General features: G+C 35.6%; 1 protein-coding gene across 2 annotated transcripts in view; it reads left to right on the top strand.

Annotated features, from left to right (window-relative positions):
- LOC139749780 (EH domain-containing protein 3-like) overlaps window positions 1-12,416 on the top strand; it is a 103,541-nt gene extending 91,125 nt beyond the window's left edge. For both annotated transcript variants that reach the window (XM_071664018.1, XM_071664017.1), the window contains exons 3-6: window positions 1,449-1,613; window positions 1,960-2,116; window positions 8,628-8,798; window positions 10,001-12,416. In XM_071664018.1, the coding sequence (XP_071520119.1) occupies window positions 1,449-1,613; window positions 1,960-2,116; window positions 8,628-8,798; window positions 10,001-10,212 (705 nt within the window). In that variant the 3' untranslated portion in view covers window positions 10,213-12,416. The remainder of the gene's footprint in view (window positions 1-1,448; window positions 1,614-1,959; window positions 2,117-8,627; window positions 8,799-10,000) is intronic.
- The last annotated feature ends 402 nt before the right edge of the window (window positions 12,417-12,818 follow it).

The following is a 12,818-nucleotide window of genomic DNA, read 5'->3' as shown; positions in this document are numbered from 1 at the left end:
CTCAGTTCTTTAAAGTAAATGAAGTGCATTAGGTGTGTTAAGTAAGTTTAATCCAATCCACACCTGGAGCTACAAGACAGAGCTTCTCCGCCTTTGACACGGGGATGATGAAGTCTCCCATTACGGTAAAATCATGGTTATTACAAACTTTTGTCTACCTCAGATATCTTAGCTGTAGACCTCTAGATTGATAGCTACAAAACTGATGGTAACATTAGAGAATTGCATTGAAGGTCAAGATTGATATTGTTGGATGATCTTATCATTAGAGAATAGAATGGAAGAATTTATTGAGAATAATGATTATTGAAATCTTCAAGAATAAGAGGAGCAAGACCATTGGTGACACAACTCAAAAGTGATAGTGTTCTCATGACTGAGTGTTGCACATCATTAACATCATTGTTTGTAGCTGGAGAACTTTCAAAGCTAGAAATTGGCCAAGGGCCCTTGGGTGCCCTCATTGATTCTGGTAGCATATGACTGACGAGGATATGTAAAGATAAGATTACCATAGAATTTTAGTGTGAGAGATGCTTGTTAGATTGCACATGGAAGATACTAGAAGACTTTATCCCTAACCTACATAGAAAGATAATGCTCTGCTGGAATACTAGATGGGTTAGGATATGGAAATAAGATGCACACAAGAGCAGAGATGCTATAAGAATTATAAGGCATGAAAATTCATTCATCTGTAGGTAAATCCTCTATAAGAAAAATTAAGATAAAACTCTGAGCCTCTTCTAAAAACAACTGGACACTTCCCAACACTGTGTACTGTTCAGCCAAATTACTCATTGTAAAGTGAGTAGAGGACTGTAGTATCGGACAACCCTCAGTAAGTTATCTTGTTCACTGACTGAGCTGCAGATTTGAAGATTGTACCCCAAACGTGAAAACCATCTAGTGACTGAGTGTATCACTCAAGGTCATTTTGAGATGCTTCTACACATGTGATTAACCTTGATTGTGTAAACAGAGATTATTCAGTTTTGAACTGTTGTTCTCTTATCCAGTGGTCTGTACTCTTTCTTTTTTCTGTCAATCTCATCAGCGTATACTTTCACTCATGCCCCTGTCTTGCCTCATAATTACAGTACAATGTATTGTACTCTTTTAGTTAAGTTTATTGTTTCTGTATGTGGGTGGGATCACAGATTTTTTAGTGAGGAAATGGATTGTTTTGGACCTTAACAGGTGAAGATTTACAAAATATGAGCATTCCACTATGTTCTTTATTTGTGCAACTGTTTACTTTGATAGAAAACTCGAGCAGTATTATTGTGCCTTTATGGCTCCTGTTGCTTCATATTTGATGTATGTTTTCTTAGGCCCACATTCTTACTTCAAATGATGTGCATCTGCTTGTGTAAATGCAGTGTCATCATGATTTATTTTATTATTAGCTCTAAATGCATTTATGTTACTGAAAACTTTCTTTACAGGTTCATGCATATATCATATCAGAGTTGAAGAAGGAAATGCCCTCCATGTTTGGCCGAGAAAATAAAAAGAAGGAACTAATCAAGAATTTGAGTTCAACTTATGAAAAGATTCAGAGAGAACACCAAATCTCTCCAGGAGACTTCCCTGAAATCAAGAGAATGCAGGTGGGTTTGTTATTTTTGTTGTACTGAAACCATATTAGAATTCTAATTGTTGGTTGATTTTCTGGAACATCGAGGTACATGCTTGAAAATGTAAAGCATTATGTTAGGTGGAAACATAATTGGTATATATTCTCCAGATCGTACAACTCATGACTTTGTGAAATACTATCATTAGTTTTATCTGTCAAGAGTGGAATGCTTAACTTGAAAGAAGAAAACTCGCTGATATTTATCAGATCAGAAGAGTCATCTTGAGGAAGGAACAAATTAGAATGATACATTTCATATGCTATTAAAGAATCATATGATGTATTTTGATGTACAAAATCCAACATATTACCTTCAGGAACAACTCCAGCACCACGACTTCACTAAGTTCAACCCTCTAAAACCTAGACTCTTAGAGGCTGTAGACAAGATGCTGGCAGAAGATATTGCTCGTTTAATGGCCATGATCCCAGTTGAGGAGGCTACTACAAATAAAGAAAATACAGTAATCCGTGGTAAGTGTAACATGGCTCATCATGCAGAGAGGTGATTCATCTTTAAAAAGAAATGGAGAAAGTGTAAATAAAACACATTTTATGGAATTCCAATGAATCAGAGATATTTTATAAGCATATTCATTAACACACTTATGTGTAATGTCCTAAATAGACAAATAGGTCAAAACACATGCACATATTTTTCTAACTGTTTACCATATCTCATTTAGTTAGGTAGTGCCAGGAGCAAATGAACAGCAGCCTTATTTGTTTACATCAATTCCCTAGCTGTCTTGTGTGATGCATCCAAGCCTCATAGACTACCCCTTGGTTTCCTCAGACTACATCATGTGCCAATGTTCAACCCATGAACAGCACATTACCCCCTGCATACCACACCAGCCCAGTTCATTTTGTCCCTCTCATCCTCTTGACTGTTCAAGCCATAATACTTGAAAGCCTCTGTCACTCTATCCTTCCATATCCTCCTTGATCTTCCCCTTAATAATTGAGAGCCTCTGTCACTCCATCCTTCCATATTCTTCTTGATCTTCCTCCATAGTACTTGAGAGCCTCTTTCACTCCATCCTTCCGTGTTCTTCTTCATCTTCCTCTCCCATTCCCTCCCTCCTACTCTGACTTGCAGATCCCCTGTGTTTCTTTGTTTTTCCTTTTCATATTTTTTAATTATCTTAGCACATCTTGAGTCATCTGTCTGTCAGATGGTGCTTGCTACCACATTTCACCCTTACACTACCATTCCTTACATGATGAACCCATCTCACACCATGTAATTTTCTCAGGATTTTAATTTTGTCTCCCCTCTGTCAGAATTTTGCATACAACACTATTAAGAATGATATATCATCATACTCAACAATATTTGTTCAAAGAGACAAAGACTTTTCCATATGTTCCTTAATGCACTTGGGACACTTTATCCTCTCTCCCACCTTATGACTTGTATAACTCACTTCTGCCTGCATGGTTCTTCCTTTTGCAATATCTGCTCTCAGTTATCTGAAGAACTCCACTCTTCAGTTTTTCTTCAATCTAGATATATACACAGAACATACTCCTTTTACACACACACCCAAACTCAGACACCAGCTTCTTGAGGAGGAGATAAATGTAGGGGTTGAAAGAGCTGCGTGAGTTAAGTGTTGTCAAGCGTTACACATGACAGGAAGAGATTATATGTTTGTGGACAGAATGCCAGTAATCCACATGTTAGTGAGGCAGAAAGAAAAGAAAGCTACCTGGGTCAGAGGAGTGCAGCTTGGCAACCACTAAAGTGCTGGCTCACTAAGCAGATGTCACTAACCCTCCTGATACCCAGGCGGGTAGTACTGGTAATATACCTCTCTGGCCGTTGGCTGCCTACCAACTAATACTTACCTTTAACTTTGTTCTCTTAATTTAGGTACCATCTTTGTTATGCTCCTCTGGACTTTCCCCTTTGGTACAAAGACCAAATTTGTGAAGCATGGTATATTTTCAGTCTTATGTAGGATGTGAATAGGTTTCTAAACTTCTTATCCATATACTTGAAAGCTATTCTAATATTTGCCTGCAAACGATTTGTCTCCTTAACTAATTTCCATATGTAAGACTCAGGCAACAGGTTTGGGACACTGTTGATTCCCAAGTCCTTTTCACTCACATACAGAATGCTAAAGCTTATTCCTTTCAAGATGGTAATCATACAGAGGCCTTCTTTCATTTCGTACATAAAAGAAACATGTGACATTATCCGGATGTAAAGAGAGTCCATATATCTTAATTCTGTGAAGACTGTTTTTGTGGTGGTTAATAAAGAGCTTGATTGCTAGATAAGAAATGTGGAGAGGAAATAGGGTCAGCATTAGATGTTGTGGGTTGCAGTGCTGTTTTTGTTAAGACATGTTCCTTGGGAAAGAGGATGCTTACCTAACTCATCTTTCTGTTGTATTCCTCTGTGCATGCTATTTAGTACTTTACTAACACATATTTTTCCATCTCTGAAAAGTATTGTATCTGAGTTATAAGAGAATTTGCATAAAGTCGGATTTCCACATGTTGAGCCTTTAATTAATCAGGCATTGTCTGTGTAGGTGTAACATTTGCTCCCTTCCACTTTTTTAAAACTTTGCATTCATGTATGCATGTATGCCTACTGTAATGAAGAAAAGAAAATGATCTTAGAGGTGTTGCTTATGGACTTAGCTACTCATAATGTAACTATCCTTTGGGTATTTATAAGTGAATGGTGTTTTTAATGAAAGTGGTAGTGAATGTTTTGGTATTCATTTTCACCTCTTAGTTTAATAAGTGTGGACGCAGAAGGAAAACAACTATACATGCAACTTTGTCCTTGTTTGAGTAGTCCCATTTTTGTCAAAGTTTGTCTGGTTTCATTTCAAAGAATAAGCAAATATTTGGTATAACTTTGAAATATTTCCATAGACTTACTGTGTTTCAGCTTCAGAAGAAAATTGATTTGTATGCTTGCAAGTGCAGGTAATCCTTGATGAACATCATTGATGTATTCTTGGAAAATGCATTTTTATTCAAAATGACGTTATTCAAGACAGGTTTTCTATGGCTTCAGTGTATGAATTAGTGTTGCATCCTCAGGAAACAAACTGGAAACATATTTTGCAGACAAACAAGGCTGAACAATTTTCAGATTATTAAAAAGCTAGCACACTACAATGGTAAAATGAATGCAGATAAAGGTTCCATTAATTTTCTTCATTACTCTTTTCCCAGAATCATTCTTCAAATTCACAAATAAATTCTTTGCTTTGTGCATTATTAAGAGTATGCTCACTGGCATCCAGGGCTGATCCTTATCCTCCATACAAATATTTTGTGATACGGTACCTATATTTTTCTAATCAGTTGAGTAATAGGTAAAGTCATTGCAGTTTTGAAAAACTTTTGATCTTAAATGATAGCCCTTAACTTTGTTGCTGTTAGGAGTGTATCATGGCAATGTTGGCAGCTTGTTCACCAGCTTCAGAATGTTTAATTATTTTTTGTTACTTCTGTTTTTTCTGGGAATTTGAAATACCACTCTTCATCTATTGGCCATATTAGATACCATTTCTCATCCAGGAACTATGTAACTTCAAAATGACAGCAGCCTAATTCAAGGACTGGTAATGATTATTCTACAAAACAGCAGTATTCAAAATTCCTGTAATCAAGGACTTCCTGTTTAGACAGAACAAAGATTTGATCTTGCAGATTAGAAAAGCATGATACTAATAATGTTTAGATATTTTTCTTATTAGTTTTTGTGAACATTTTTAAAGGCACTATACATAGACTCCCAAGCTAGAATTTTTTCTATTTTTTTGGTAAACAAGGTTATCAGGTCAGAATTTAAAGCAGAGCATCTGTTGTTTAGAGATAAAATGTTATAAGAATGGTGAATAGATGTTTACTTTAGTAAGAAAATTATTAGGAAGAATTACTAGTTGAAGGAGTAAGTAATTACCTTTTAAAATCTTCAGATACCGGCATTTTATGACAGCTGACTAGTAATTTGTACAATATGTGGAGGTAGACAAGAAGCAGTGTTTAGAAGACTCTGCTTGATTCATAGTCCTCTGGTTGTGGGAAATTACTTAGTTGATTTTTATATGTTGAGTTGATTGCAGATTTTTACTTTGATTTCACCATTGTTACAGTTGATTTCATAACTTTATTTTATCTTATTACTATTTCTTTGCCATTTGCTTTGAATGAAACAGAATGCAACTTGTTCATAAAAGATAGAGATATACTACACTAATGTGTTAAATCACATATTTAGTGTAAGCTTTGATCATTTGTAAAACTAATCATGCATGAAACCTTTTAAGTCTGTTATTGATAATTGACCTTTAGACATCTAACATCTAACCTTTCTCTCCAACCTCATGCCTTCAAACCCCCGTGATGTAGATGCTTCTGGAACGGCAGAAATAAAAGGAAAGTGTCCAGGATGTGTGGGCCATGCAAGGATGGTTGCTTTATGTTTAGGATGTGTTGGCCATGCAATAACGGTTGCTTTTGTACTGTGATTTTGATCCATTTCTTTCTTTCTTACTTATGGACGAGTGAATACATGAATAAGTTATTACTTTTTGTGATAATCATAGGCGTAACTTGATAATGGAAACCAAGAGAAATATTTTCTTGTACTGGTGTGATGAGATCATTTGGTGAGTAAACTTTAAGTATGGTGGAGGATGTTTATACTATCATGCCTTACATTATGCTTGTTGGTTTTTATTCAAAAACAGTATTTTATAGAAATATACTGAAGAATAACATAAGGCATTGTCACTACAGACATTGTAGATGACTGAAAAGCACTTTTTAACAAAATGTCTCATTTTTGTTGAAAATCGAGTATTGTGAATTTTGGTGTCAATTAGATGTAGCAAATGTCAGGCATTGTGAGGTAGTATAAAGTTGTTATTTTTCCAAATGTGATGGAAGAATTTTCCTGCATATATCTGTGATGGTACAAATAAAAGAGGAGTATGTTGCAGCATTAACCCATTCACTGTAGCTAGCATACTTATGCACCACCCCCTTCCTTAGTAATAGATAGAGAAAATAGTTTTTCAGTACCTTGACGGTAGCATTGAATAAAAAATTATTTCTTGAACGAAACATGCTTAGTCAGGTGGGGTCTGAGGAGATGCCTCAATCATATTAACTTATCTACAGTGAAAGGGTTATAAAAAAAAAGTAGGTTCACCCCTGCACCTTGGTGATGATATCAGAATTTTGTATGGTTATTAGTTACTCTTGATCTTAAAATTTTTATATTTTATGTAAGTATGAACTTAAAACTTGTATATTCTAAATGAATATGAACTTTTAACTCATACATTTTACATGAAAACAAAAGTAAAGGATGTGTTTAATACAATTTTGTTCAACAAGATAGACAGATAAGGTCATTAGCATTTGGTCAGTTATTGATTATCCAAGTTAGTGAGTGTAAATGTTTCTAAGATTTACCTTAATGCAACTGCAAAATATTGAGATCCCATTTGCATGTTGACAAGACATTGTAAAGCATAGGAAGAAGGTATTTACACCTTTGTAGAATTTATATCTTTCTATTAATGATTGCCTTTCCCATCCCAGTGAGGTAGCATCTTATATAAAAACAAAAGTGACCTTATTTGCAAACATCTAGTCTCTTGCTTGAGGGTATAATGTATCAAGAGTTTACAATCCACAGCCAAGCCCTACAGACTACTCCATGGTTTCACTACTTTATACGTGACAGCTAGAAGCTGAATCCATGTAAATGAGGCCATATTTCTTGTTCTTGACTACCTAGTAGAGGCAGGAGAAGCACTTAAGTATAGAAAACAAAAGTGAGGATTTCTTCTTCAAGGCTTGGTGTTTATCTTCCTGACATCACCTCATGTAGGCAGGAAGCTGCGAACCAGTATGGAAAAAAAAAAAAGAATTGTCATTATAAGAGAATTACACATTTAGGTGCATTGACATACACCATTTGTTTTCCTTGTAAATAGGGGGTTGGGGTTCAGAGCTCAGATGATATGCTCTATTAAACCATAAAAGATGTGCAGTGTTTCTTGTTCCAATAGCAGTATCATTTTTGGCTTTCTCAAATTTGAGCGCAGTTTTCCTCTTGGAATGGAGTCAACACATTTTAGAATTTATATTAGCTGAAAATTAAGGTGTATTTTCCGGTTGGGATGGCATTTCTGCTTTGTATTAATGCGTATTGTGGATGTGATTGGGATAAGGTATTATAAAAATTGTGAATGCTAACAGTATTGCAAGACCCTTATGTTGTTATTATTTTTTCTTTCCTTTTATGCTTTGTTGTTTCCCATGTTAGCACGGTACCACCAGGAACAGACAAAGAAAAGGCCTTGTTCCCTCATTCATTTACATCCATTCTCTATCTGTCACACAAACCACAGCTAGTCCCCACAGACCTTTCCTTGATTTCCCACGGCTGCTTCTGATGCTCTGGTTTGTTCCTGAGTATAGGGAGAAAAAGAATGCTATGTATTTCTGGTTTGTTGTAGAAGGTGGATTAAGAGGAGTAGGAGCATGGCGGCTGGAACTCCTCCCATCCTGTATCATTTTCTGAAATGATAAGCAGAGGAAGGAGCCAGTTAAGGATTTTTCCTCCGAGGCTTGGTCATCCATTCTTGCGCTACCTTGCTGACACACGAAATGATGAAAAAGTGCTAACAGTCATAATATTTTGTATTATCGTTATTACTGTGTTGATATTAATATTGCATGTTTCAGTGTTTATTTTCTCTTAAGTTTAGATATTTACTTTGATGTATAATAAGTCAGTTTTGTATGGTTCAAATGGCAGCACAGAATTATGGAAAATACATTTGAAGAAATGTTCTTCTAGAGTGGTGGATCCATTTAAGTATGGAGTTACCCCCTCCAAAGGAAGTGCCTATATGCGTCACAAATGGTGCATAAATTGTCCCAGTGAATTATGTTTTATATGTAAATTAATTGTTGATTTTGTTTACAGGTGGTGCATTCGAAGGTGTGATGAATGATAACACTGTCTTTGGGTACAAGAGAGGTGAGGGAGCAGATGCAGGAGCTGGTGACCCAGATTGGATTGTAGCCAAAGACCGGTACAAGTATGACCAGCTCTTTGACAATCTCAGCCCTGTTGATGGCAAGATCACTGGCTCAGGTAAGAAATCCTGTTTATAAGTGATCCAGTTGAAAAAGAATTGTGTTGAGTATAGACATGTGTAAGTCTTTAGTAGGAATAGTTCCCAGAACATTTGCAAAGCTTACCATGGTCCTAAATAACCTCATCCTCAGAAAAACTCCTCATGAGTAATGCCGGCCACTTCAGGGCATCTTGATTTTTCAGACTGTAGTGCCTCCAGTCCAGTTTCGCATGAAAAGGGAGAGTGACAATATAAACAGTCATAAAAAGAAATGATTAATAAGGATTTCTTTTGAATTTTCAAAGGCAATGACAATAGATTTGACACACTTGGAGGACAGTGAATGTTGTATGATGAATCTTGACCAGCCTTCAAGCCACCGAATACACACATGTACACACTACTTGGTTAGAGAATGGGATACATCTTACATATCATTACCACTATCATTAGAAACTATAGAAATTGACTTTTTCATTTTTGAAGGCTATGATGACTTGTTCATAATTTTCTTTGCTTAAGTGTTTTGGCTAAAAAAAGCATCGTTGGTTTGTTAAAGTACTGATATGTTCAGCAATCATTTTCTTATGAAGTGATTCCAGCCCCTTGGTAAGAGTTAGAATTTTATCTTTGCTTCACACTTCAGCAGCATGTGCTTACAGACCAGATAGAGGGATAAATGGGAACAAGTCTCCAGATGAATTAACAAATTATGCTGCATAATTGATTTGTGAGGCACTGTAGTAGTCTGGAAGACTTTGTTTTCTTAGGTTTACTGGTAATAAGCCGAAGAAACATATGAGCAAGCCATGAGGTTATTTTCATTTGATGTTTTTCTTAGAGATTGGAATAAGTTAAAGATAATAGATAGGTGAATTAGTCACATTTAGTAAGATGCTTCAGCAGAGGGATTCATTTCTCAACATAGCTCAGAATTGAGTGAATACTTTTTTGCTAGTCTTTTTGAGAGTTCCTTTGTATTTTTGTCTTTTTAAAACATGTTTTTTCCCTATCTTAAGATGTGTTGAACAGTGTCTTTGTCATAAGAAGATGGTGTAGTTGGTGGAGTTACTTTATTATGATGGATGTTGCAATGTAGAGTTACTGTTTTCTTTGTTCAAAATCTTTAGCATTTGGAGTTTGAAGATGTGCTAATGACTGGTGCCCATTTTGATTTTTTTTTTTTCTGATAGTTAATCAAATTCTTTGATATTTTCAGCGGCTAAGCAAGAGATGCTCAAGTCTAAGCTACCTAACTCGGTACTGGGCAAGATTTGGAAAATGTCGGACATTGACAAAGATGGCATGCTTGACTCAGATGAGTTTGCACTGGCAATGCACCTCATTAACATCAAGTTAGATGGCAATGACTTGCCCAATGATCTACCAGACCATCTTGTGCCTCCAAGCAAGAGAGGGTTCCAGGCCTAGATTAATACTTAAGTCTTGAGGACAGTGTTACTGTACAAAGTTTTCATGGTGTCAGTAGATGACATGGTGACTATGAGGGTCAGATCACAGCTTTTATAAGGCTGAACTGAAACTTTTTTTGTTGATAATATTGTCTAGAGGGAATGTTGGTGTAAAGTAAACTTTGAAATTCACCATTTTTATATTTATGTATTCATTAAAAGTGATGAAATTAGAGGCTCTGTATAGATTTATAAATTTTTTTTACTGAAAAATGAGCAGGTGAAGTAGTGTCATAGAATTCCTTTTTATATCTTTACTGGTATAGTTCATTCATTGGCTCACAGAGTTATATATGACCACAAGTAAAAAATAAAAAAAGAGTGTTAGATTGTTAATTCCTTTTTCATCTTTTGTGTGTGAATTGTAAGACGTGCTGATGTCTTCTCAACAGGATATTATTGGATGGTTGGATGTAAAAGAACAGTTTGCCACTATAAGGGAAAGTAAGTATCACTGGAATATAATCTTCACAGCTGGGTCTTATATTCTCCCTGAGAAATTGCCATATTGCAGAGTTGCACTAGTGATGCTCATCACATAGTAGGTGTTTCAAGTGAGGTGTGAAGGATTAAATAACCAGTGATCAGACTGATGAACACAAGTATACTTCTTTAAGAAAGAACACAGAAGATCTAGTCGAATATCTACTCACTTTCAATGGCTTTATACCTTGAGGTATTCAACTGAGGGCAGTATTTCAGGAATGATTCTTGCTAAGTTCGTAATAATCAGTCATCCTGTTACATGAAGAACTTTTCAGAATACAACCATTCAGTTTATGGATTTTATTGCCTTCAACATTCACATGATGGTTCCTCAAAGAACTTAGCAAAAGTTGTTACAAGAATGGTGCCTGAAGCAGATAGCCCTCAGGGAGGCTAATGTTCATGCAAGTGCCGGAACTTTTTTCCTACAAGCTATTCTTTGTCAAGTGATTTTTCCACAATATGAGCCTAGATTCTATGAGGGTAGTATTTCGAGAATGGTTTTTGCTAAGTTCTTTATTAGTAATGTTTCTGTTTGTTCAAGGGAGAACTTTTTATATAATATTGTCCTAGTTTTACAGACTTGTATTACCTTCAACATTCATATGATGGGTTTTGAGAGAACTTAGCAAAAATATTATAAATAGTGCCTGTAGCAGAGCCCTCGGGTAGGCTAATGTTCACGCAAGTGCCGGAACTTTTTTCCTACAAGCTATTCTTTGTCAAAAGATTTTTCCACAATATTATGAATGAACCTAGATTATATATATGTTTATGATTTATAATCGGGAAACAGATTTAAAACGAATATTGCAAAGCTTTGATAAGGTGCTATATAATATTGCAGAGCTTAACTAGGCTTGGCTACAAAGTATTGCCACAGTTCAGTTTCAGGAGAATATGTCATTCCATCATTTGTTGTGTAGTTTGTCAGTCATCACACTGGACCAAATTGTATTGGTTAGTGTTGCTGTGGTTAGTTCCACAGCCACTTTGCTGGGTTATGTTGTAAAATGAAAGGCTAGATATACCACCAAGATTACTCAGCTCGTTTGTGGATACAGGTTGTTCCAGAACTCTGACTTTCAAAACCATTTTTTAGTATTCAGCTTGGAAACTTTATATCCTCTTTTGTTCACCAGTGATTTTGTGAAGGGATTCTATCCTTGCACCCAAGTTCTGCACCCAGTATTCTGATTTAATTCTGTAACCTGGATGAATTCAGAAATAATCAGGTGGAGTCAGTGGCTGTCATGTGATTAAGGAAATCAGATAGTCGGAGGGTTTCTCTGAAGCAGTTAATAATATATTTTGTCACTGCTTCAAAGGTCTTCTAAAGAACTCTGGCATGCTAAATACTTTTTAAAACTCCTTGGCCATTGTGATTTTTTTACTCCACCTCTGTTTTTTCATCACAGGCTTCAGAACAACTAATGTGTCCGTGTGTTAGAGTTTATTTTACTTGTAAATTTATTGTAAATAAGCATAATGTTACATATTTTCCATTTTTACATAGTGAAGCAATTGGAAATGTCAATCCCCCACAGTTGCCAACTATTTCAGGAAACCAAAGAATTGATTCCTTGTAACTATGTTCAGAATATTTTATTGTTTGTTTATGTAAGCCAACAAAAGGAAAAAGTTTATAACCTCTAAATATATTACTTTATACTTAAATGATATAAGTATCATTGCCTCCTCTATTATACTCCTAATTACTTCATAAAGCACACACACTTGATAGGTATTGTACTGTATACTCTAAAATGTGAAAAAGGTTTTGAGCATTCTTTTGTAACAGGAGAAAGAAATATAACCTGTTCTCAGATTGTATTGCTCGTAGTGGATGAGATTATTATACTAATTTTAATCAATCGCTAGAAATGTTTCTATCGTGTTTTGCAGTCATAGCTACGACACCGATAGCAACATGAATTACAGGCACATAATCTTTTTCAGACGACACCAGAATTGGTATAGCATTCTCCTTGTTTTCACCTACTGAAAACCAGTATTGGAGCTGGAGTAAAACAAGTGAGATACACCAAAATTCAAATGGTGTTCATGTTGGCTGACCTA

The sequence above is a fragment of the Panulirus ornatus genome, chromosome 8 (genome assembly GCF_036320965.1).
Source record: "Panulirus ornatus isolate Po-2019 chromosome 8, ASM3632096v1, whole genome shotgun sequence".
In the NCBI taxonomy this organism is placed as follows: domain Eukaryota; kingdom Metazoa; phylum Arthropoda; class Malacostraca; order Decapoda; family Palinuridae; genus Panulirus; species Panulirus ornatus.
The sequence above is the reverse complement of the archived record's forward strand: the minus strand, read 5'-3'. Positions and strand labels throughout refer to the sequence as shown.